Source organism: Poecilia reticulata, chromosome 6 (assembly GCF_904066995.2).
Source record: "Poecilia reticulata chromosome 6, P_reticulata-male-v2, whole genome shotgun sequence".
NCBI classification, from domain to species: Eukaryota; Metazoa; Chordata; class Actinopteri; order Cyprinodontiformes; family Poeciliidae; genus Poecilia; species Poecilia reticulata.
In genome coordinates, this window is record NC_088835.1 from 14,555,535 (window position 1) to 14,580,348 (window position 24,814).

Genomic DNA, 24,814 nt, shown 5'->3' on the forward strand with positions numbered 1-24,814 from the left:
AAATATGAGGAAATATTGTCATGCAGTGGCTCTGCATGGTTGGTTGGTTGAAAGTTGTAGTGTGTATGTGTGTTTCATTCTTCCTCAAAATATCCAACTTCCCTCAACTTCCCACTGAGGTTGAACTTCCAAGAAGGAAATTCAGACGTTTCTCACTCACTTCAGCCTCAAACTACGCCTTGCTCCACGTCAAAAGTCTAGTGAAACCTTCAGAAATGAGAGATTACCCACTTTATTTGCATTAAGGGTCTCATGAAAGAGGTCACATTCTGTAAACTATAGGCTAAAACTCTGCTTAGTATGCTACATATGCCGGTGGTGTCAGAGGCAAAACTTTTATTCATTAAATTTCAGCCATATCAGACCATATCTGGTCAGTAACACTCTAAGGCCTCCACCATCCAGCATTTTTTTTAAACTGTTCAGTTTTGTTGACTCTCCCAAATCAAAATCAAATCAAATTTTATTTGTATAGCACATTTCAGCAGCAAGTCATTTCAAAGTGCTTTACATAATTAAAAACAGAAACACAGAGTCATGTAACATTGAATAAACATTAAGAAAGAGAAAAAGATAAAAAATTGAATAATAATAATAGTAATAACAATAATAAAAGTTAATATATAAATAAATAAAAAATAAAGATAAAAACATTAAAACCTGCACACCTTTTCAACCGGGGGGGGACGACACCTGCACCCCTTTACAACATAAATGCAAATCATTCTGGGCCCCATCGTTAATCTTTTTCTGCTTTGCTTTGGTACTTCTTATTGTATGACTTTATAACTGCAGCTGACTAAAATTCACATAAATAGTGATCTGTACCCTTCAGTGCGACACCTCCGATATGTGTTAATGGTGTTACTTGACACGTTGCTCCCAAAGTGTGTTTTCATTGTATCAAATTTTATTTATTCATTTTTATTGGCATATTTAACACCTGTTAATCCCTGAATTGATACTGGCTCCAAATCACCCTTGATTCCCTTTTATGGTGTCTTTTTATTTTTTTTAATTTTTTGTGTCGCACAAGTTTTCTTTAGCATTTGGTTTTGAGCTGACCATTGAAGAAAGATTTTTGTCAACCTTTTCACTGTTAGTTTGGTTCACTAAGCTATGGGAAAAAACCCCAGTGACATCCTATTTTCAATTACTAGAAATTATCAAAAATATATGTATATGTTGATATATCAAAAAGTTTCTGATGTTATGCACTCTAATGCAGAAAAACCGATCCATATATCAGTAAAATATGTATTTTAAGTGCTTTTACACATCTTTATCAGTATCCCGCCTGCATTTTAAAAATGTCAAAATTTCTGTGCTTTGATTAAACCAAGATTATACAAATTAAACAGGTGCAGCTACTTCACAGAAGTACAATCAGGCAGTTTTATCTTAAGATACTTTATTAATATCTTCTGTTGACAGCATCAGCCAAAAACAAACATTGAAAATGAAAATCATATCATGGGAAACGGTACACACGGGTTCTAATGGTTTCAGGAGACGGAAAAATATTCAGAATTTAAATGCAATCAATCAGCCACATCTGTCTGCATGTTTGCTTGTACACTGCAAAGCTGACAGAGCGAGGGAATGAACTGGATAATGAAGTCGGGTCAAGGACTGCGAGTTTGTGTATTCTGCGGAGTCGAATTTTTGCATCTCAGGCACAGCATGGGCAGGGATGAGGTCAGAGGCGGTAAATTAGGACAAGCCGACAGTAAACAGGTAGATGGTTTGCACTGAGAGGTCATTATTCACAAATTATGACTTTAAAGAAGAAGAGCTATCTTGTGCTGACAGTGCACGTATCATTCCGTCTTTTTCAGAATGGGAATATTTGGGGGAAATGAATGGGGAAGGGACGTGTCTGGCACATGCACCATATGTTGCCACTCAGCTGGAAATGGGTGAGAGAGAGAGAGAAAGAGAAGACAAGGCAGGCAGAGAGAAAACAAAGATATGCAAATGAAGAGAAGGAAGAAGTCACACAATTGGCTCTCTGCAGAGGACGATTTCCAGCTCTCCGCGGTAGAGCTTCCCACCGTCGGACAGGCTCATGATGCTCTCCTTGTAGCCCATCAGATTATTCACATCCACATCCTGAGGACAGAAAAGGAAGAAATCAGGCATATGTGATGGATTTTGGTTTGATTTCATATTGTTACTGTTGTTTTGCGGTGTTAACATCGCATAAAGTAAAAGACAACAACAAAAAAATCTGATTTAGGTTGAAATAAATTAAAAGGACCCTCAAGACTGGACACTGTAAGGCTGTGAGCTCTGAACTATAACTTTTTGATCCTGAGAAAAACCTAAAACTTAATGAAGTATAATTTTTAGACAATCATTTTTCCCTGCTCTCTGGATTTGTTTCAAAGGATGGGTTTTTCCCCAGTCATTTTTGCTAGATACCAGGTTTATTTTGCAACTTTTCTGAAAAGAAAAAGAAAATATTAAATGGTCTCCAACACTCTAGAACAACATACAAACTGTGTTTATTTCAAAATATTTTACTAAAAATACAAGAAACTAATAGCAATCTGTGAACACCAGCATTTTATACATAAATGTGTGGAAAATGTCAAAATAAAACGTCTACATTTTTAACTAAAGAAATGAAAGTATTTGCCTGGTTACTAAGGTAATTTGACCTTTTTCTGTTTTTTTTTTTACATCTGCATCCACACAAAAACCATCATAAATGCCATAACCCACAATACATGGCAATAATCTCAAAATTAGCCCATCAAAAACGTAATTGTTTTTAACAACGATAAAATCTACACAGCTGTTTGGGAGTTAACAAAATGTCCAAACTCATCAGATTGTCTCCATTTTACACTATATTTGTGGATCCATGAAAATGCCTGCTTGAAGCTTGAAAATGTAAAAAACTGAAGCTTCTAGGTCTAAGCCTCCCATCAGTTTTTAGCCCTTAGTTTTGATGCTTGAAATGAAATGAAATCTGATTAATTGCACATCTTTCAGGTATAAATTTGTTTAAGCCAACTTAGGTTCACTGTAGACAATAAGGGGTGTATATTGTCCCTCGAGTAAGATCTGCATGTTCTCTGAGGTCTCAATAAGTAACTAGTTACAAGTACTAGCATTGCTGTAGTTAGTCTACACTTTTTAGGTCAGAGTACCCAGAGAGAAAATCTACAAATCTAACCATGTATCAGACTTGCAGCTCTGCACGGTTGAATGTATTGTTCATCACTTTCTTGTAAGGTTGATCGAACTTCAATAGAACTTGTTGTTCTAGTTTTCTGAGAAATTCTAAATATTGAATTTTTTATTTTTTTTTGGCTCTTCTCAACAAATCCTGGACTCCGACGATAAACAGTTAATGAGGTTGGATGTCTTGCTGGTACCAGTAAAGCTTTTGATCTGAGCTTCTGGAGCGCTGAGATCAGAGCACTCAAACATATGAATCACATGCAGCATGTTCAGTTATACAGGCGTAATGTGTTTAGCATAGTTTTAAGTATATCAGGAAGAAAAATGATGGCGGAGAAATGTTATTACGGCCCTGAAGTCTAAGCTAATGTTTGAACTTGCATGGCCAGCTGAGCTGTGCACAGACACGGTGTGGACTGATGGACTGATGGAGCTAAATCACTTAACAGAATGGAAGGCATCCATATCCATCTCTTACCTTCTTGGTCTGGTACAGGTCTCGTAGGAGAGCTTCCAACTCTTGCTCATCAATGTAGCCATTCCCGTCCTGGCAAGGAATCAAAGTAAATAACACATTATTGGTATTTTCAACTCAAGACGTTCAGAAAAGGTTTTCAAAGACATAACAGACAATGTGACAATGTGCATGCTCATTCTTGCCAATTATTATTATTTTTTATTTGTCCTTTTATTTTCTTACACTAGCTTAATCCCGTTTAGGCTGGCAGGGTGGATGTAGAGGTGCCTATCTTCACTCATTTATTGGCAAGAGCAGGAGACTAATTATTATTTTTTTTAAGCAATAAAAGTTTATTGCCCACCAAAGAACCGCAACATCAAAAGGACTGGAGGAAATCCCTCTACTTCTTTTGCTAACCTTAAATCCTCATACGTACCAACCTACAAAACGCTGCAGACCGAGCTAAGTAGCATGACCAATTAAAAAGGACAAGTAAAGCACTATAAAATAAAATCTCCGTAAGCTTCCTGTCTGTGAACTGATTACAACGATCGTTACAGATGAAGGTCGAACTAAACCATAAATGTGAGTTTGTTCTTGTCAGGTCTTGTGAGTTTTTCCTCCTTGTCACATCACAAGATGCTCTTGTTTTTTATGAGCTGTGTTTTTTTCAATAGAAACCAGCAAATTCAAGAAAATATTTCCAAAATATCACATTGAAGTCCTGATCATTAGGCCTTTAGGATCTTTTGGCCTTGTTGTCAGCAGTTTGTCACATATGTACCCGCTTATTCAGTTTAATCTGTTACAGATCCAGAGATAGATCAGTTTCACACATGGAAATGAGTATTTTAGACCCTCCAAAGAGATGACCAAAGATAGACGTATGGTAACTGGATGAAGATCTAGTAGTTTCTTATTTTAGGGCTTTAGACCAGTCTTTTTTTTAAGCCTCAAATTTTTTTTTGCCAAATCATTGTCTAATTTTTAATATCTGCTGCCAAGTTTGAGCCTAAAAGCGCTACATTTCAATAAATAAGTGCTTAAATTGCAAATATTCAACATGAAAGAAAATGGACAAAAAATATGACTATTTTGAGAATTTAAAATGTTTAGTTCTTAATTAGTTTAATTTATTTGTTTATTTGTTTGATGGTCCTGGGCTACCACTACTAAAGACATTGGGATTGGTCTGCTGTTTAACTGCTGTGCATGTTAATCAATCAGATGGGATCTACATAGTGAGTCAGAGTGGGATGTAAATCATTTCTTTAAGGAAATACAATGTGCCTAAACATTTACTGCAATTTTAAATAATATTTAGAACATATTGTGAATTACATAATAAATTGGTTCCTGTGCATTCAATAGGTCTTAAAGATTTAGGCAAATATTTATTTTTTTATTTTATGAGAAATTATTGTTTTATATTGTGACACCTCCATAATATCAAAGGACTAGGCTGGTGTTACAAAAACAACTGCCTAAATTTGAAGAAATACTTTGAGAACATTCAAATAACTGGAGAGCTACAGGCAACTGATGAGGCTGGACAATTATTTTTACAACTTTTTTCATAGATAAATAGAATCTACTAAAAAATGTTTAGTTCAACATAAATTATTTTCCTATTAATTGACCAGTACTTTGCATTCATCTTAATTTTGTAATAAACAAGCATCCAGAAACTTTTCTCAGAAGCAGACTTTGACCCCCCAAAAATCAGGAAACTATGCTGAACATTTTATTGTTTCGGACTTAAAAAAAAAAAAAAAGGTCTGTAAATGCTTTTAACTTGATGATTTTGGCCCTCGTGACAAAGAGAGACCCAAAATATTTTGTTCCCTGCATGCTTTTTCTCTGACTGGTTTGTTTTACCAGACTTTCTGCTCAGCCACATTCAGGATTTTATGGCGAAATCATGAATGTACCAGCCTTTCCATTCACAATAACGCGAGGAGGGTTAGCTGTAAAGCCAATATTGAGCCTGTTTGCTAATTAATGAGTTATGTCTCACGGTGGTGTTTATAGGGTTTCGGGCCAGGAGATAAGTCTGTGTTACTGGAAGTCTGCCGTTGGCAAACAACGTCGAACCGCGATCTGTTCAACTGGGCTCAGTCTCAAGATGACTTCAGAGCAGTGAATCCTGCCAGTCCTTTAAAAAGAGATGCTCTTTGATGTTGACACAGCCAGTTTGAAGTGTACCAGATTTGGGGAATAAAATTTGAATTCTATTTATTCCCCACTTTAAGGATAAAAGGACCTGGCACTCTGCGGAGTTACGAGAAACACAGTCACATTAAATATCCGAGTGTCTGTCTAAGCTGTGGGAAATCTTGGATTTTGAAGGGATGTGGGCACACTGAGACACGTCAGAGTCCAGCTGACAATCCACAGACTCAGCACCAGCGACTGCAGCAGCCAGCATTTATATTTATCATGAGAGGAAATGCGTCCATTAATTTTAAGTATGTACTCCATAACTTCTAAGTATGTACACCAAGCAATGAGAGGTGGAACAGCTAAACAGGTGGTTATGGCTTCTTTTTTTTCACTGTGTATAGAAGACATTTATCATAAATAAATAACAGACATTGCCATAAGACAGTCATGGAAAAATGACTGTATATCCCCACTATAATAATACTGAAATGTTTAAATTCAGCAGGAATGGAGACTTGACATCCGTTCTCTGTTGTGAACAAACAAGATGAGGCTAGGAGCATTTATTTTATTTTGATATTTTTTTCCCCCAAAATACACTCTACTTTGTGATATTTAGATATTTTTATATGTGCTAACTTTAGTAAGAAGAAACAGTGTGCTTGCAATAAATTCTACATTTTTGCAAATGTCATATTTCTAAGACAACCGGTGTATTTCATAGATTTCCTCAACACAGCGAACAAAAAAAAAAATTATAATAATAATTTCTTTGCTTCCAAAAGGAACCATTAAAGATTTTATGACTTAGTGAAATCAATGCAGCTGATCCAGCACTGGTAGGAGTGAAATATACCTCAGTTTTTTATAACGCCTATAAGGAATATGGAAAACACCCACAACGACTAAGAATTAAACCAAGTCAAAAACCAATGCCGTGCCACATTAAATTGAAATCTTTATTTCCCCCAAAACCTGACTCAGCCTTTCTACAATCTATAATAGCACATCCCTAGCTTCACAAAGCTGAAAGCGAACCGTAAACAATAAAAATGATTTAGCAGTGGTATTGTGAAGCTCCACTCCACTCTGCCTTGCATCATATCCTTCGCTGCTGTCCTTCCAAACAGATTTACCTCTGTTTAGGAAAATGAGTAAAACCGCAGCTGAACAACCGTGAGCTGTTTACACAGGGGACAGGTGCACCTGCCCTAACTCATTTCCCTAGGTGGGCGAAAAGACCTTAAACAAGAAATTTGCATGTTCATTAGTTTAACAAAAAACTACCTCAAAACAAACAATATTCATACACACATTTTAACTCAGGATAGAGAATATTCAACATGTCCATGCAGGGACAGCTCAGCTTTTACACAAAATACATGCATTTATTCCCACACAACTTAAATAAACTGCATAACTGCAGTCACCTCTGTGTCCAAAGCTCAGGGGGCTTCAGTCGCAACTAACACCCTCCTATATATGACTCAGCCTCACTGAACACTGAATTTTCTCTGGGAAAATGCAGAATGTAATCAACCAGAGCATCTGGCAGGGTTCCTGCAGACTTCAGGAACTTAACGTTTAGAGTCTTGGGATATTTTTATGACTCTTGCTTCGGATTATAAAACCTACTGGGAATTTCAGAAGCATCATCACTTAAAAAGAGAACAGTGCTAAGGAGTGCTTCTTGATCACCAGATGCAGGCTAAATATTAATTAAATTAATAGAGGCGTATTTTTTATTTATTTAATCAACATATTGAGTTGCCATTGTCAAGATATCAGCATGTTTAATGCTGAACCCACAAATGAGTGGTTTGTTACCAATATTTGTTAACCTGCCATATTTCAAGTGCCACAGAACCACATTTTGCATAGCATTAATATATTTGGATAGATCGCTAGACTCTAACTTCCCTAGCTGACAGGCTAAAGCTCACAGAGATCGGTGGAGTCGTTATATGTGAAGGCAAATAAAGACAGAGATCAGGGAAATGTAGGTTAGCGATGACAGAAATAGCATTGCGGTTTCCACCACGTCACCCTGATAAAACTGATTAATGGAACGTGAAAATAAATGCCACCTACCTTATCATAGTAATTGAAGATGGAATTGAACTGCTCAGAGGTCAGCTTCACACCCTGTAAATAAAACACAGAACGCAAAAATGTAATAAAAAAAAACACTGCTGAAATAAAAGCAAATGACTTACTTACTAACATGTAAAACTAAATAATTAAAGATAACTTAAGACAGATGAAAAACTGTAATTGTGTAAATAAATTATTTACAGACTTTGCAGTTCATACAAAGACTCCTCAGTTATACATTTCTTTAATTGGTTGTTTGTTATTGAAACACAGTTTTGAGGTAACCACTGTGCTGGTGGTTTTTCTTTACATACCTGGAATTTAAGAAGGAAATTCTCCTGGACAGGGAGGAGCCTGTGGGGGAAACATGGGATTTAATTAGCGGACGTAGTGGTCGCTCAATTATTTAAATCAGACGGCGGAGAATGAACGTCGGGAGGAAATGTGTTTTAACTTTTAATATTGTGAATAGAATTAAGTAAAAACTGCGTATTACCTTGCCATCTCTGAGAGACCCAGCTTTCCATCTCCATTCAGATCAAACATCCTGAGCTACAGAACAACACAGAAATGAAAAGCGCTAAAACATATAAATTGTGGATCAAATCTAAAGCAGAACCAGTGAAGGTACAAGCGTTGACGTCATTGTAAAATTGAGCAAACATGGTTCTGCTGATACAGCTTAAAAACACTAATAGCCTATTCCTTCTTGGCTTGTTTTTTTTTAATTCATTTACATTTTGACCAACAACTGCAGAACATTGTAGATTTAGGGATATTCTGTACAGTGCAAAAGTCAAATCCAAAAGATGACTTTTCAATACATTTCCAATTGTTAACCAAATTAGTTATTCAGTTATCTGCATTTATACTCTGTCTGTAAATTGATACAAAACGAATTGTTTTGAATTGTGACATTTTGGCTTTATTAACATTTTAGATGAAATGGGGTTTTATATATGATGTAGCCCGGTTGATAAATGAAGCACATTTTCTTTTTTGTATCAGTCGACAGTAGCACTCACTCCTTAGTTTTGCTGACAACGTTCAACGCTAGATAAGTATTTTTCTCCTTTTGTTCAGAAAGATGTTAATTAACATTCTTCAGTCTTTCCTTTCAAAGGAACTCCAATTTTCTATAGTATGCCTTTACAGTGAAAGCGGCGCTAGCAACGTGTACAAGATAGTGGCACCAAAGTTGTGAAAAATGAATAGACACATCCCCAGTTGATTTAATCTTTTGCAGCAACTGTAGAGGAACAGTGGGCTTATCCGAGCATTGAGGAGATTGCTTGTAAAAGTCAGATTAGCTTCGGGGCTTTTGAGGAGCAGATGTTACCGCATCTGGGCTGAAGACAACCTGCAGAGAATAATGGGTCACCACCACTCTGCTGCACATCACTGCTGTCACCAAAACAGCAAATCTCTGACGTCCAGCAGACCAGATGGACAGTAGGAACGCTCCTTGAATTACTTCTCATTTTGTGATGCTATGCTCACTTTTGTGACAGACAAGCACAAAGTAGCTCATAATTGTGAAGTTGAAGAACAAGGATATATGGTTTTCAATAATTTTTTTCTTTTTTTTTCTTTTACAAAAAGGTGCATTTCTTCAAATCCTCCTCTTTTCCTGCTGCAGTTTATAGTCTTCAGGCTGTCTGTATCTCCTCTATACAACTAGACACTGGACATTTAGTCGTGCATCTTTGTAAAATAGCTCTACCTTATTTAGGCTTCCTGAAGAGCATCTATGAACCCTTCCACTGCAGCTCTGGCTCCATGTTTAGGGTCTCTGTTCAGATAGAAGTCAAACCTCAACCTCAACCCCAAGTCTTTTCCAGCCTCTTATCAGTCTTCTTCTAATATTCCCTTGCCCCCCATCATCCCATCAACTCTAACTAGTTTCCTTGTCCTGCTGAAAAAAAAAATCCCAGTGTCTCCATAGAAATGAGTCTTTGAGATGATCCTGCTTTCAGCAACTCAACCGTCTTATTCCTGGTGTGTGTAATGTGTCCCTTCCTCTTCATCGTGCTGTTTGTCCACTAAAGATCACTAACAAACCTCTAAAACCTTTCACAAAACTGCTGAATTATGCTGAGGTTAAATTACGCACAGCTGCACTTTGAATGCATTTTGTTGTGTTGGGTTTGTGCTGGACTTATTATGGGTATTACAATTAAAAAGGAATAGCTAGAAATGCGCACCACATTTTTTTGTTGTTTTTGTAAATCAATTTTGAAAACTAAGTTTTCTTTTCCTTCCACTTAATAATGATACACAACTTTGTGTTGGTCTATCACAAAATAAAACAACAAACAAAATGAAAAACTCAATATGTAAAATAAATTGAAGGCTGACTGCGTACAGTCATTTGAGAAAACTCCTCTAGAAAGTCAATTTATTTTTTGAAAGAATTTTCACTTAAGATAAAACTTGAAACCTTTGTGCTATAGAGCTAAAACAAAAAACGTCGTGCAGCTCCACTGTAAATTGAAGCGTAGTGCAGTATGTGTATTTACATATGAGACAAAGAAAGTCTTACTATGGTCTGTGTGTACTCCTGCAGCTTCTGTTCATCATAGTGTCTGTTTGCCTTTTCCAGCAGGTCTGACAGAAAGCCCTATAAATGGATGCAGATCAAGAGAAAAACAAAACCAAAGATGATCCGTCTGGTTATCATCACATTGGCAAGATATTAAGATTTTTTTTAAAACTTGCTTTGTTTACCCTGAATTTTAATTCACATAGTTTTTGAAATGTAAAAGTGCCATCTAAAACATTATATACATCATAATATAATTTATGAAATAAAACTTAAAGCAAAAGAAGGAATGAAGACATAGCCACAAAAAAAAAGACAAAAAAATTGTGAAATTGTATTTTTTTTTTTTGGCTTAAAAAGTATTTGCAACCACAATTTTGCAGCCTTTTAAGCCACGAAGCTTCACACTGAACGTTATTGTATCACTTGATTCAATATTTTCCATGCCTGCTCTCAATTATGCGGTGAGACGCATGTCTGGCGCCTGGCATCTCATCTGCAATTTTCCACAGTTTTCAAAAAGCTACACCTGAGTAACTCATCTGCACCTGGTCAGCTGGAAGAAATGCGACACTAGAAACAACCCAAGCAGCATCTGCACATGTCAGTCGTCGACCTCAATAAGGCACAGCTCCCCAGTGAATAGCATGCCCTTTTATAACATTTCAGCCAACGTTGTAAAAGAGGTGTTGAAGTAAATAACATGTGCGTAATCTGCAACACCTTTGGCGTCTAAATCGACACCTGATGGGGAGGGGAAGGGGGAATAGCTCTGGGGAATTTCCTCTGGATCAGCCGCTGAAGTCTCCTGTGTAAACCGGTTAACTGTTTTTTGCTCGACTCATTGCGTAGGCTTACATTGCTACAAACGAATATTGAAAAGAATTAGTGGGATTTAAAAAAAAAAAAAGTGGAGTTAAAATATCCAGCTTGTGTCGCATTCAGTAAATTAAATTTAAAACTAAAGTCAGGTCAAGCAGGCATTTCTGTTGGCTAGGCTGTAAGCAGATTAGGCACTGTCGATGAAATGAACACATTCAAGACAGCAGATCAGAAACTTTAGGTTGCTGAGCGCATTCGATGACAATTATCTCTGTGTGTGTTTGAAAGGTGAGGAGAGCGATTCCTTCTCACAAGACAGTAAGTGTAGGCTGCTGTACGACTACGAGCAAGAACAGACTATTGACAATTTCATGGAGGGAGATATTAGGGCAGAGTTACAGTGTATGGACTCCTCTTTACAAAGATAATGGATGCTTAATAGATCAAAGGTGAAATACCGCAGGCACTAATCTATTGAGATGTGGAAAATGTGATTTGATTAGGCGAGTCCTCCTTCGCCATGTTCTCAACATGGGAATGAGTTAGGATGAAGTGAGAATGTTTTCAGTCTCAATGCATCACCCACATACTGGGTATGAGATGCTTCGGATCGTTGCAGTTCTAGGAAGAAGTTATTCTACGTTGTTTTCATAATGCCCCAAGATCTTGCGTCTCATACCCACACAGTCAAGTCACATAAGTTGAGTCATGAGACGCATTAAGTTAAACATAAAAACGAATAATAAAGCCAAAAATAATGTAACTGAAATATGTTTATGCAATTCAATTACTTTTAAAGGTGCAATTTGTTCCATGCAGCGACATCTAGTGATACAATAGGCACGTTGCATCCAGCTTGACTCAATGTGGCAGAAACGCTTAAATTCATTATATACCGGGAATAATTAATGTAAACTAAAAAATGTAATCTATGAAAATGTGACAAAAAAAATTGGAGTGTAAACCTAGCTGTGTTTGGTGTTATTTAAACTCCTTTAACATGTGATTTTTGTCACTTTTTCACCAGTGCTAGTTCGAGAAACCTGCACACAAATTAAATTTAAAAGTCAATTACATCAGAATTACATCTTCGCAGTTACAACAAGGTTGTCACTTTGCCCTTTTGAAACACTTGAGTTGAGCCAAGCACCAAAAAGCAATTAGCAGCTAAGCTAATGTGCTACTACCAAAAATAAAGTTAGCATCTAGGCTAACAAGCTACCAAAACTTCAACTGCATATGGACAAAACTGCCAACAAAAATGTTAGAGATATATTATAACAAATAAAGATTTAAATAAAATATCTAATTATGTCTGATTTACTGATCAATGACTGAATAAGTCCCCTGATTTTTGTTGTTTTTAAGGTCAGATTAATTCACTTACTAAATTATATATTGGGAAGGTTACTAATTTATCAAGCTTTTATTTATTTCTATTTTTCTTCCTAATTAGAGGAGGACTGTTCCTCCAGAGTTTACACCATGCTTGTAAATGGCATTTTCAACTAACTCATCTAATAATTTGTCTGATCCATTGTGGTATAATTACTCTCAAAAGCCATGCATGTGAGACCAGGTTCAGCGCAGAGTGATGAGTGTTAGTGGAGTTGTATATTTGTGGAAGAGCATTTTTGTCCCATGAGTGAGCAGAACTGTCTCTATGGGACACCTGGGTTCAGAGAAATAAAATAATCCCCAGAGAGCTTGCTTTGACTGTTCTTAATTAAAAAAAAAAAAACACAATCAAATTTCATATATATTTTGTAATCATATGCTCTTGTTTGTTTTTGGGCAACAAGGCAATTATAATTTACCTACTGTTTAAATGTAACGTTATTTCAATGAAAATGAAAAAAAAAAAATACTGACACAGAAAAATGTTAGACTGTTTTCTGACACGTTCTTTAGTTTGTGTTTATTTGTGCGAACAACATGCATTAACACGCAGAAGCGGCGTGCAACATAAGCATACGTGAATACATTCACACATTGTAGTCTAATGAGTACATTTGAAGCAGGAATTAAGAACAACAAAAGCGTTATGAGGAGAAATCCCTCTAAATGATTACAGCTTAGAGTCCTGTTAAATTACAGTGAGTGAAGGAGGGAAGGAAAAAACAAAACAAAAACAAAGCATAAGTATGACCATGGAGGAATATGAATAGACACACTGAATACTCTGAGGTTGATGATAAGAGCTATTTCTCAATGATTTTAATGTGTTGATGAGCATATCCATTTACCTTCAGCTCATTCGCTTCAATGTAGCCGCTGCGATCTGTATCGTATCGCCTCCACGCCTGAGAGAAAATAAAACAAATGTTTTAGTTGAAAGGATTTTTTTCCCAGCATTGATGCAGAGAAATTCATCTCCACAGTGTTTTGCATCTCCACTGTTTGAATAAATTCTCTCTGATCGACCCCCCCCCCCTCCACCCCACTTGTGCACCAAGGGTTTCACTTTTCTCCAGTGCAGAAGAGCATAAATCGTTGCAGAGGGGACGATTTGAAAAGCCTGAGCCATTACTGTAATCACACTCCTTCCAATACAATCCCTATCGCCCACATGCAGGGCATGGGGCAACATGAAAGAGAGGAAAGAGAAAGTCATTTTAATGAATGTTTTAATCTAGCAGCTGTCCCTGTCCAAAGAAGGGCTCCTTATCAAAGATGGATGGCTTCTCCTCCTCCTCCTCCTCCTTCTCTGCTCCTCCTCTGAGCTCTGCAGAGAGGAGCTACAGTGGCGTTATCCATTATATATGACTCTGAAAATAGAAGTTTCTGCTTCCTCATTCTAACCCTTTAAAAACCTTTACGCCCCCTCCCACCCTCCCCTCTTCCTTCAACAAAGACTGATTAATCCCCCTCTCCGCGACGTTCAAAAACTCTAACCCCTCAACTTCTCATCAGCGTTTCATTTGCGGGCCCCTTTTTTCCCCCCAGCTTTCCCTCTCACTTGCCCTTTTATATCGTTCTCCTCCATACCTTCCCTCTCCTTCATTTTCCTCCCTTTACTTCAATATTTCCTCTTGGTGTGACACGACAGGCGAGGACCCACACATGTAATTGGTTTCTAATTGCCTCCGCTCTTTCAATGCAAACGGGTCGAACATAAAATCTGCCATTTTATCCAACTGTGTTCTCATGAGGTGCTTCATGAAAATTAAATATTCTGTGTTAGTTTCTTGGAAGCCCTTTCTGTTGCTCCACTGGTGGTTTCTTATTGAAAAATTTAGAGCAGCACTCAAACTGGGGGAGATTTTTATATAAAGTAGTTTCTAAGAAATGAAAATTTCCCTTTATAGGTTTTGAGTATGAACGATAATTCCACAGGACTTATTTTTCTGTATAGCTGACAAAGACAGGTGATTTAGAGCAACTTAAGCAATGAGAATTTTATGCTCGACATGCAAATACTACAAAAACGGAGAAATCGAGGATAAAATTGGGATGTATCTGGTCTCAAAGGGAAAGATTTCAATGTCTAAATTGAGTTTTAAGATGTTTTTTTTTTTTTTGGCAGACACCACAAAACGTCTCAAGTCTGGTTTCAGGATTAACATCGTAACCTCCTGACTTCAAGTTTGCCATTTTAACCCACTGAGCTAAAGAACTACAGCTTTGATAGTTTTAGTACAGGTACTTTTATGTGTTCTTATGATTGTTTCATTGTCATTTCTGTACAATTGGTTGATTTTTTTTTTTCTAACAAAAAGAGATTCTACTCAGTTCTTCAATTGTCTGAGAAACATCGGGCCAGAGCTTCAACACTTCAAATGTAATTTTGGTCGCTGTCTCACTTTTATCCTCATTCTCGCTCTCTTTTAAACATCAGACACTTTTAAGTTCTGTTAATGTTTATTATAATAAACATTAACAGAGCTTTCTTTTGCTGTTTAGTAACTGTTTGACGCTTTGCACAATTTTCCTACAATAGTGGCCCAGCCATAATAGCTGTCCTGCACAGTGTGACAGTGTGCACTGAGCTTTAGGCAGCTTTTGCATACGGACCATTGTGACATGGGAAGACGATGTCAAGCCACAGAGGAGGCAAACGCAGAGCCGAGTTGGCAAATAGGTGTGAATGTGGGACAGAAGTCCTCTAAAAAGCCAACAACATTGCTGTCATTCACAACTTCCTCTCTGCTGACCTCTTTCATATAAAGCAATTCCTTGCAGAATGAGGCCGGCTCCAGTGGTTGACTTATTAGAACGATGAGGTGGCTCATCCTTCTTCTCCTAATAAGGATCCGTATTGTTAGAAGGTCTCCTCATTCTGCAAGGAAGTGACATTCAACACTAATTGGCCAAGAACTTCTTTGAATTACTTGAAGTCAGACTAGGACTCCTTCTACATGGCCCACGTTCTCCAAATCTTGATGGTTCATAAATATCATGGCAGTGTATCAACACAAACATGCACATTGTGAGGGGTGACATTTAATCATAATCTCCAGTTTAATGGCCAAGTGTAAAATGTTGTTCAGTCTTGTTTTTCTTTCTCAAGATTCGGACATCAGTGTCCTTAAACGGCTTCGGTAAAATGAAGAGGTTGTTTATGTTTTTGTACTCTCTCACTGAATACTGTAATCAACCTTACTCTGTCCACAAATTTCCTGCTATCGCGTGCTTATTTGTTTTTTTAAACACTACGTATATTCTGCTGATTATTTCTACAGGACACTATGGTGATGGGAGTTTAGGATTCTCCAGACACATCAGCTCCACTTTTAGACACAAATTCTGAGCAATAACTTTAAAATGCAATAAAATGTTGAAGAACCATGTTCACCATGTAGTACTGCGTGAGTAACTGATTTAATGTAGCTGGTACTATAATTGTATACAATTACAAGTACTATGCGTGCCACAATTTGAGAAACAAGACATTATTGTTCCTCATATGTATGCCTCTTTTATGGCTCTGCCATTTTTTTCCCCGAGTCCCTCGTTGTGATGTGTCTGCGCTCACCTGACTCTGAGCACAATTTAGATCATTAAAAAAAAAAAAACATACAACTTTAAGACATGTGCAGTCATGTGCAATTGAAGGCGACAGTCTGTGTCTTTTAAATTCAAAGTCCTCCACTTTATGCTGCTAATTGGAACACCATCAACTATCTGAAGGGAATTTTATGACATTAGCTGCTGGATGGCGAGAACATGCCGTCTGTCTACAGCTGACTGAGTTCAGCCTACGGTTTTGATTGGTTGAAGTACGTTGGCTCTTATTAATGATCATTTTAGTAGAGCAAGAGGGTTCTGTCCAAAAAAAAAAAAAAAAAAATCCTAAGGAACTGACAAGAACTGACCATTAGGGGCAGGTGCTTTTTATGTAAAAAAAAAAAAAGATCATCATGTCCAGGTAGGAAACTCAAAAGACTCTCTTACCGCCATGAACTCAGCACTGGAGCTGACAAACTGTCTGAAGCAGAGCAAGAAGTTCTCTTCAGTGGGAAGAATCTGGGCCAGCTGGAGAGAAAAAGATGACAGGAAAATGGCAGTGGTGAGCACAAGATGGTGCAGTTGAAGAGAGAGAGAGAGAGAGAGGGGGGGGGGGACGGGGGGCTTTTTGTCTGCAAAGCCTCAAATGGGCAACTAAGGAATAAATAATAAAAAAGCATAACCTCAGAAGCTGGGCTATGTCTTCGATGGGAATATTTATTGAAATCCCCCTTCAGCATATTCAGGAAAACACTTTACTGTGGATCTTTATCCGGTGTATTGAACGTTTAATTAATTTTCCTGACGAGAGACGGCTTATTGATATTTCTCTTTCTCTTTGAATCTCAATCTGAATTCACTGACTGCAAGGTGAAGCTCCTGCTAATACTAGAGAAAAACACACCAACAAGCCTTTTAAGCCCCAAATAATGGGCTCTCTCTTTTTGTTTATGTTTTCTTAAATAGTTTCTCACAAACATCACATATTATAACATCTTTCACCTTCTGATTATTGAAGATGGTGTCTGTTTGTCTTATGAAAATTGCATTTTTATGCAAAACTGGATGCAAGGCAACCACACTATCTGCACAATAATTAGGCACTTGAGGATTTTGCCCATATCGTCATTTTCAGGCATATTTTCTAACTTCAAAATGGATGAAATAAATGCTTAACAGATTTAATCATCTCTGTGTAAGGAGGGAGGGTGTGGCCTCAGGTAATGAGGTAAGATAAGAGAATCATTAAATGTTTCCTTACGAGTAGTCAACAGAGTTGAAAGAAACATGTTCAGAAAATAAGATGCAAATTAATTGCGATGGGAAAATGTGTTTTTTTGTTTAGTTGAGTAATAATTATGCACAATAATAACTGCCCAGTAACTGTGCCCATATAGATATTCTCCCAAAAAAGTCAGTACCTCACTTTTACTTTTATAAACATTGATGTTTGATGTTTATTAACCCTTTGGCCATAATATAAAAAGTTTGATGCGATCAGTGATCAACACCCAGCAGCTTTTTTTCCACTGACGGACGGTGGATGTAGTTGAAGCTCATTTATGATGATGCTCAAAAGGCACTCTGAATGTTTACTTTAGCCACACTGGAACGTTTACGAGCATGAATAGTCTGTTTAAGGTCACACTGCAGACTTTGATTTGTTCCCTCCAAAACCTTTAGGGTAATTTTTTTTTTTTTTACATTTTTGTCACTATCCTGCTGCGTAACCCAAGCAAGTTTGAGTTTAAGTCCACAAACCAATAGCTGGGCATTCTCCATCACAATCTTTTTGGTAGAGGTTCCATCAATTACAGAAAGTTGTCCATATTGGCAAAGCATTGGCCAGACCATCACACCACCACCATGTTTGACTTTCACTACGATGTTCTTTTTTCTGAAAGGCTGTATCAATTTGACACAAGATGTAACAGAATACATCTTCCAAAAAGTTCTACTTTGTTCCTGTCAGTCTACAGAATATTTTTTGAAAAGTATTCAGTCGACATTAGGATGATTTTAGTGAAATGTGAGATGGTTCTTTGGTTTTCTAATTAGGTAGCAGCTTATAACTTTCCTAAAAATACAGTTGTTTTGTCTCTTTCTTAGCCTGCAGTATTTGACTGCAGTGTGTGACCTACCTTTATCTCATTGGCCAGTCAGTGAAACCCTTGCTGATAGGTTGAAGTGCCATGCAACAACAACGGTTGAACATTTTTCATCTCTCTTGTGTAGCTTTGCCAGCCCACATGTGCAGGTTTATGTCTACAAGACCTACACAAATTTCATATGCCTGAATTGCTTGACTGGAAGAGGGCAAGGGATTGTTAACTCATTGTGCACGTTCCATAGGAAATGAATGGGGAGAGGGACTGATGTTGCCTCATGAGTATCAACTCAGACTGAATTTACCTTAAAGACTTAAAGACCTTATTTCTCATCTGTTCTTGAATGTCTTTAGTGTATAAGTGTTTTTCCTTACTCCATGTTGTCAGACAGACTCTATTTCTTGACTCTACAGATTAACCAAAGCAATGTGGTTAATTGTAACTAATTCACAATTTAGATCAAATCAAAATTTGAAAACAGCATTTTCTATTTATTTACTTAAGTTGTCTTTGCCTAATATTAAACATGTTGAAACAGGTAAGTGTGACAAAAAAAATGAAAACGGATGAAAGCTGCAACCTTATCTGAACTAAAAGCTTCAGGTTGGTTAGCGGTGTCTCTTCGGTCTACGGCAAGCTTAAACTTTTCTCAGTTGTCTCTCGGTACTGATACCTCTGACATCTCGATGCGTCCATCTTTGTTCTTGTCGAACTTCTGCATGAACTCCTTCATCCTTTCTCTGAATGTGGGGTTTGTTGGGTCCTGGAAACATTTAGTTCAGTTATGTTAGTAAAACTTTTGTGATTGGTGCAGATCTTTGCTGATCTAGTTCTCCTTGAACTCACCACTCCTGCTCCTCTCCGAGCCGTCTCCAGCTCCCTGAAGAAGTTCTCCAGCTCCTTCCCCTCGATGTATCCATTTCCTGAAGAGAAACACATGGGTCTTATTAGCAACATGTGACATCAACCTGATCACCCCTCCAGCTCTCTGTGTTCACAGGGTTTTGTGTCAGAGAATGCTTCATGCAGATGAGGCCGGTCGGCTTTTAATAGAAAGTTTGGAAAATTAAGATACATAACCTCGTCTGTGGATATGAATTTGTGCAACTCAAGAAATAATGGACTAATTCATCAGCTATTTTATTATTTAAAGCTAAATTACATCCACCTACCGTCAACCAAGTTGGTAAAAATGACTATTTTTAGCCTCTTGGTCATTATCCTAAATTGAATTAAATCATATTTCTTGGATCCTTATCGCACAGGGCCGTAAAGTTAATCTTCTCTCTCCCTTATCTTGTTTCATTCTCATTCCCAGTGGTCTGATTCTCTGACAGAATCCATTCTAGGGACAAATCGGTCTGATTTGCTTCACCAAGGTATTATGGAAACCTGTGCCAATATTCTATCAGGAGGCGAGGCTGAATGGCTGGACAGATGGCTCCAAACGATGTGACTAGCTGCTTCAATAAAACCCTGGAAGGCAGAGCTGCCTCATTAAGCTCCAACAAAGATGATTATGCCATCCACTTCCTCTCGCTCCGGCTCGCCGTCTTTCTCTGCTGTTTTTACATTTGACTTTTCCTTTCTTCATCCAGCCAACATCTTGGCTTCCTTTGTTCTGTGTATATCAATGTGTGTGTACGTATGTGTGTGTGTGTGTGTGTGTGCCTGTGATGTTATCAAAACTCATGAATAAAATCTCTGTTTTATTTCCGATAGGTGGGACAGTGATGTGCTGCTGCTGAGCTTTTCTTTAGCGCTTTAGAACGAAATGTCCTGCTTGGTAATTAAACAGAGGGATGTGAAGACAATCAAACAAGCCAGTTTATTTGGAGGCTTATACTGAAGGAACCTGCCATTGACTTGATGAATACAGTGATAGGAATAACCTTTACATTTTTTTTGTGCTGTGATTGGTTCACAACCAACTTACTGCAACTGAATAAGATATTGGTATGTGATATTATATATGTGAGAGTATGCCAACTCACTTCATATTCCATATTTTAGTCATTCTGGATAAATCCCTATTGGTTGCAAAAAAAAGAAAGAAAAAAAAAAAGATCTACAGGATGCTGCATCACCAGGGCCTCCAGAGACTCTGAAAATGAGGTTTTATTTCTAGTTTTGATGCTAAAACATACGCCACAGCACAATTCAACCAACCAAGAGGGCAGGTGTGCACACTAAGTGAATATTAAAAGCAAATACAACCTGCATTTGCCTTTCAAAGCAGAGGAAGCGCTCAATCCATTCAAATGTTTTGTCTTGGGTAAATTCAGGAGCAGGACTTTGCTTTCTCGGTTTTTGTTTACAGGCCACTGAAAAATAATTGACGGCTTAATGCTCTAAAATTAGCTAAGTGAACAGCAGTTGTTTAAATCTTTTTTTTTCCCTGCTTTGAAGGAGCTGAAGTGAAAAGGCCTGATGGATAACAGCAGAGAAAGATGAGAGGGGCGCAGTAAACAGGAGCTTCAAAAGTGACGCAATCCAGCTGAGATTTGATCCGAGTGCCAACGAGGGAACATGTGCCTCGATCGTCTCTGAATGCTTCGCCTCTTGTGTATTTTTATCTGCAACTTGGAGATGTTTACTCAGTGTGAACAAACAAATTAGTCCTCCTTTCTATCGGCGGAGCCAGGCAACACTTCCAGTAATGAGAGCAGAAATCAGACACCCGCAGCCAAATCTGCGGATGCTCACTCCTCACTTTTGTTTTGCAAAGCGGCTTGTTGCAAAACAAAATTATGCAAAACAGCAACGAAGAAGTCGAGGCGCCTGGAAGGGATTGGTATCTGCCCAATCCGACTGGCCCCACGGAGTAAAACCAATAACTTTCTCTGCTCTCATACGGAGAAATTGGGGTGAAGCTCAGCTGCTGAGCACCTCCACCACACCCAGCTTCTCATCCCAGCTTGATTTCCCAGCGGAAAACGTTTCCGCTTGTGTGCAGGCATCAAAAATGAGCGCACAGACAGCAAATTCCCTAGAGTACAAGTGTGTAAAACAAATAGGTGCAGCTCCCTTACTTTGTCTGCATGTGTGTTTTTTGGAGCATCGGGGAGTTGACAGGAATCTGACTCAGATCAGTCTGTTTAGTGGTGATCATTAATTTTTCACAACATATGTGTGAAAAAGAAGTTTTGTCCTGCCTTCATCTTAATCAAATTAGCAGTACAGTTATCTAGTGTGTTTTAAATCTGGTGTGTTTTAAATATACGAAAAACCTTCTATTAATCAGTTTAAAGAAAGTTAATTAATGCATCTACAGTCCTGGCTATGAGTAAGTTTAAGCATCATCACATTGTCACTATAATGTGGTTGACAAATTTATAGGAAGACAAAGGAAACTATTTATGGATTCATGCACATTATGGTGATATATGCAGAGTGGCATAAGAGAAACCAGACAGATCTAACAAGAAATTAGTCAAATTTGTAAATGTTAAAGGAGCTGCGTGTGCATGTGTGGTCACCGTGATGGATTATCTTCCATTGTGGTGAATGCAAAAACTTATGAAAATCTTTTCTTGCATAAAAGAACAAGCGCCTGACAAATTGCACTTATAGATTTATTCAATCATTTTCATAACAGGGTCATTTTGCAGCGTTGGGAATGGTTGTTGCCCATTTCCAGCTGTCAGTAGGCAAGGGGATAATTCACCATTCAAACACAGAGAGGCACAGTTATGCGGTGAGAGTGCCTAATTCACCATGTATGTGTGTTTTGGGTCTATGGTATATTGGAATTCCCCCCAAAATGAAAAAAGGACCCAATCTCCATGCAAGAAGTCTGGGAATGGAACCCAGTTCAAAGAAACAGAACCAACAACTTGCACACCAAAGACAAATAATAATAATAATAATAATAATAATAATAATAATAATAATAATAATAATAATAATAATAATAAAAGTATTACAGTGCAAATGTGTAAAGCACAAAGAAAAACATCTATAATTGGAAGCGTAAAGCCAAAGTACAACTTATGATGAAATGAAAAACACCAACATCGGGGAGTACTTCATGTACCAACAGGACTTCGCCGAAATGCGCACAGGCTGCGCAAATCAGAGGCAACGGCACAAAAACATTTTAATCGGGTTTAATCTCGAAATCAACACATTTTTCAGCTATTTTCACAATTATGTCACACAACATAAAAATGTTACCGTAATAAAGAAATGCGTTACAACAGACTGTTCTAAGATCAGATGTGAACTTTTTAGATTGGTAAAATATTATATAATTTTGCGCCACTTCTTACAGAAAATCAAATGTCTTTACAAAATTTTGTATACTTTCCCCCTATAAAAACCCCACTGAGAGTACTTTTAAAAGTCTTTAATAAACTCAATTTTAATTTCCCCGCGTCAAAAATGACTTTCAGTAAAATTTACAAATTTCTTGATTTAAAGATCTTTCAGCTGATTTGTCACCTCTAAACCTGAAGTTGGGTGCAGTTGTCCAATTCAGTTCAATTCAGTTTATTTAGCGGGCCAAATTAAGACAAATGTCACTTCAACGCGCCAAGCAATTTGCAAACGGTCAAAAACACAGGTAGATAAATACATAACTTTAAGTCAATCCAGTCTAATCTAATCACATATTCAGGTCCTATTCCTACGTCGCAATTCCATCCTAATTATAATACAGCACAATAGAAGACAGTTGATCATTTATTGTTTATAATAAAAAAAAATTTATGATAAACATATTTTTTAAGATTTTGCTTTTTATAAAACTTCCCGTAGAAAAAAAAAAAAAAAGAAACCCTACCGTCCACATCGAAATGTTTCCAAATATCAAGGAACTGGGACGCGGTGACCTCGGCCAGGTGCAGGTGAGGAGGCTGTTGTGCTTTATTTGCCATGATGATGAAGGTGATGAAGATGCCGCTCCTGTGGGATGCTGCTGCAGGTCAGACACCGGTGATGAAAAAGTGACGGAGAGGGGGAAGAAAATCCGCTGCTAACTTTTTCGGTGTCTCCGGCTGAAACAAACTCCACACTGTGGCCCCTGCTCGCCGCCCCGCCGCTTTTTAACGCGAGCGCAGGAGCTGCAGCGGCGCCACACGGCCGCTGGGGGCGCACTGGCAGCATCCATCCGTCTGAGTCAGCGCCTCTCTCTGTGCGCGCGTGTGTGCGCTGCCAAGCTGCGTGCAGTTTTGCGATAGGACTGCAGTGGACAGGATGATGTGTGCTGAAGACGCAGATGGATCAACTGTTCTCTTGTTGCATCAGTTTTCCTTTTGCAGCAGCTCCCTTGTGGACGCGGTGTTTTTTGATCTGGTGCGCGCGCGCGCGCACGAGACCTCTATGTTCCCTGCGTTCTCGTTGAAGGTGTGTGCAAGCGTGCAGCTCCTCTCCAGTGTGTGTGAGAGAGTCTTCTCAGACTTAATTAGAGCTTCACACACTAATCACATTTCCCACACAGCCCCCAGCCAACGGTGATTAGCCCACATAACAAATGTAAATTATGAAAAAAAAAAGAAGACGTGAAGGGGGCAGGGAGGCTTTTTCATTAATGGGCAGTCTAGTGTGGAGGGGACGCAGATTCATGCTCACATATATTTCTTAAACTCATTTACTGCAGGAGGTCATAATATCCAAGATGAAGTAATAATACTGTAATGAGCAGTAGGACTCCCTGAAGCATCTCACTGATCTTCAAACAGACATCATTTCACTTATGGAGCATTATTTATCCAGTTCAGATGCAAGCTGAGGCAAAAAAAAAAAAAAAAAAAGTGAAAGGAATTAAGCAGGTCATGCAGACAGCCATCATGTAATAGCTACAAAAGAAAATTAATTATGGATTTGTTTGGAAATTATTTTTTATCTTAAAGGTCACCTGCTAATTACAGTTTCACTTAAAATTATGTCTCTGGCTAATTTGTGAGCAGATGGCCAACATTTACTCCTTGTTTACAACCCTTATTTCTTTGAGTTCTGTTTCATATGTTACATTTGTTATGAAGAGTTAGCTGAGAAACAGACAAGCACCCCTTCAATGTCTTCACATTTTTACACGTTGCAGTAACCTTTATCACATTTTATTGGATTTATTTAGCAAAATAACTCAAGCTCAGTGTTGCTTTTACACCAAATTCACCAGGAGGCCCAGTGTTTTCTCATAGTGGCACAGAACAAAAGAAACAACAACAACAAAAAAACAATCAGGGCAATATTTCATTGTTTAATACATTTAGTGAGCTAAAAAGCCACTTTGGCTCAGAAGCTGCAGGTTGCTCACCTCTGATTTAGCAGATAAAAAAGTGCGATCTTATCTCAATACTATAAAAGTGCAACATCTTCATTTCTAATTTATTGTTAAAGTAAAACTGTGAAGGTAAGAAATGAATCTGATCCAAGGGAGCAATTAGCTGTGGTTTCTATGCCAGCACATATCATCATAAGACTTTAAATGTCATAATTTGTGGTTTTGGTGGTGGTGAGGATAGACGCGGTGGACCCAGGTCA

The 24,814-nt window shown here is 37.9% G+C and overlaps 1 protein-coding gene across 1 annotated transcript; it reads right to left on the reverse strand.

Annotated features, from left to right (window-relative positions):
- Nucleotides 1-1,855: 1,855 nt before the first annotated feature.
- On the reverse strand, nucleotides 1,856-23,350 carry calb2a (calbindin 2a). The gene is made up of 11 exons (XM_008411668.3): nucleotides 23,112-23,350; nucleotides 19,175-19,251; nucleotides 19,002-19,091; nucleotides 16,668-16,748; nucleotides 13,520-13,576; nucleotides 10,452-10,529; nucleotides 8,406-8,461; nucleotides 8,224-8,263; nucleotides 7,907-7,960; nucleotides 3,671-3,739; nucleotides 1,856-2,112 (listed from the first exon to the last, which is right to left on the reverse strand). Exons 1-11 carry the CDS (start codon nucleotides 23,203-23,205, stop codon nucleotides 1,996-1,998), a joined length of 813 nt encoding a protein of 270 aa, XP_008409890.1. The 5' UTR covers nucleotides 23,206-23,350; the 3' UTR covers nucleotides 1,856-1,995.
- Nucleotides 23,351-24,814: the final 1,464 nt, after the last annotated feature.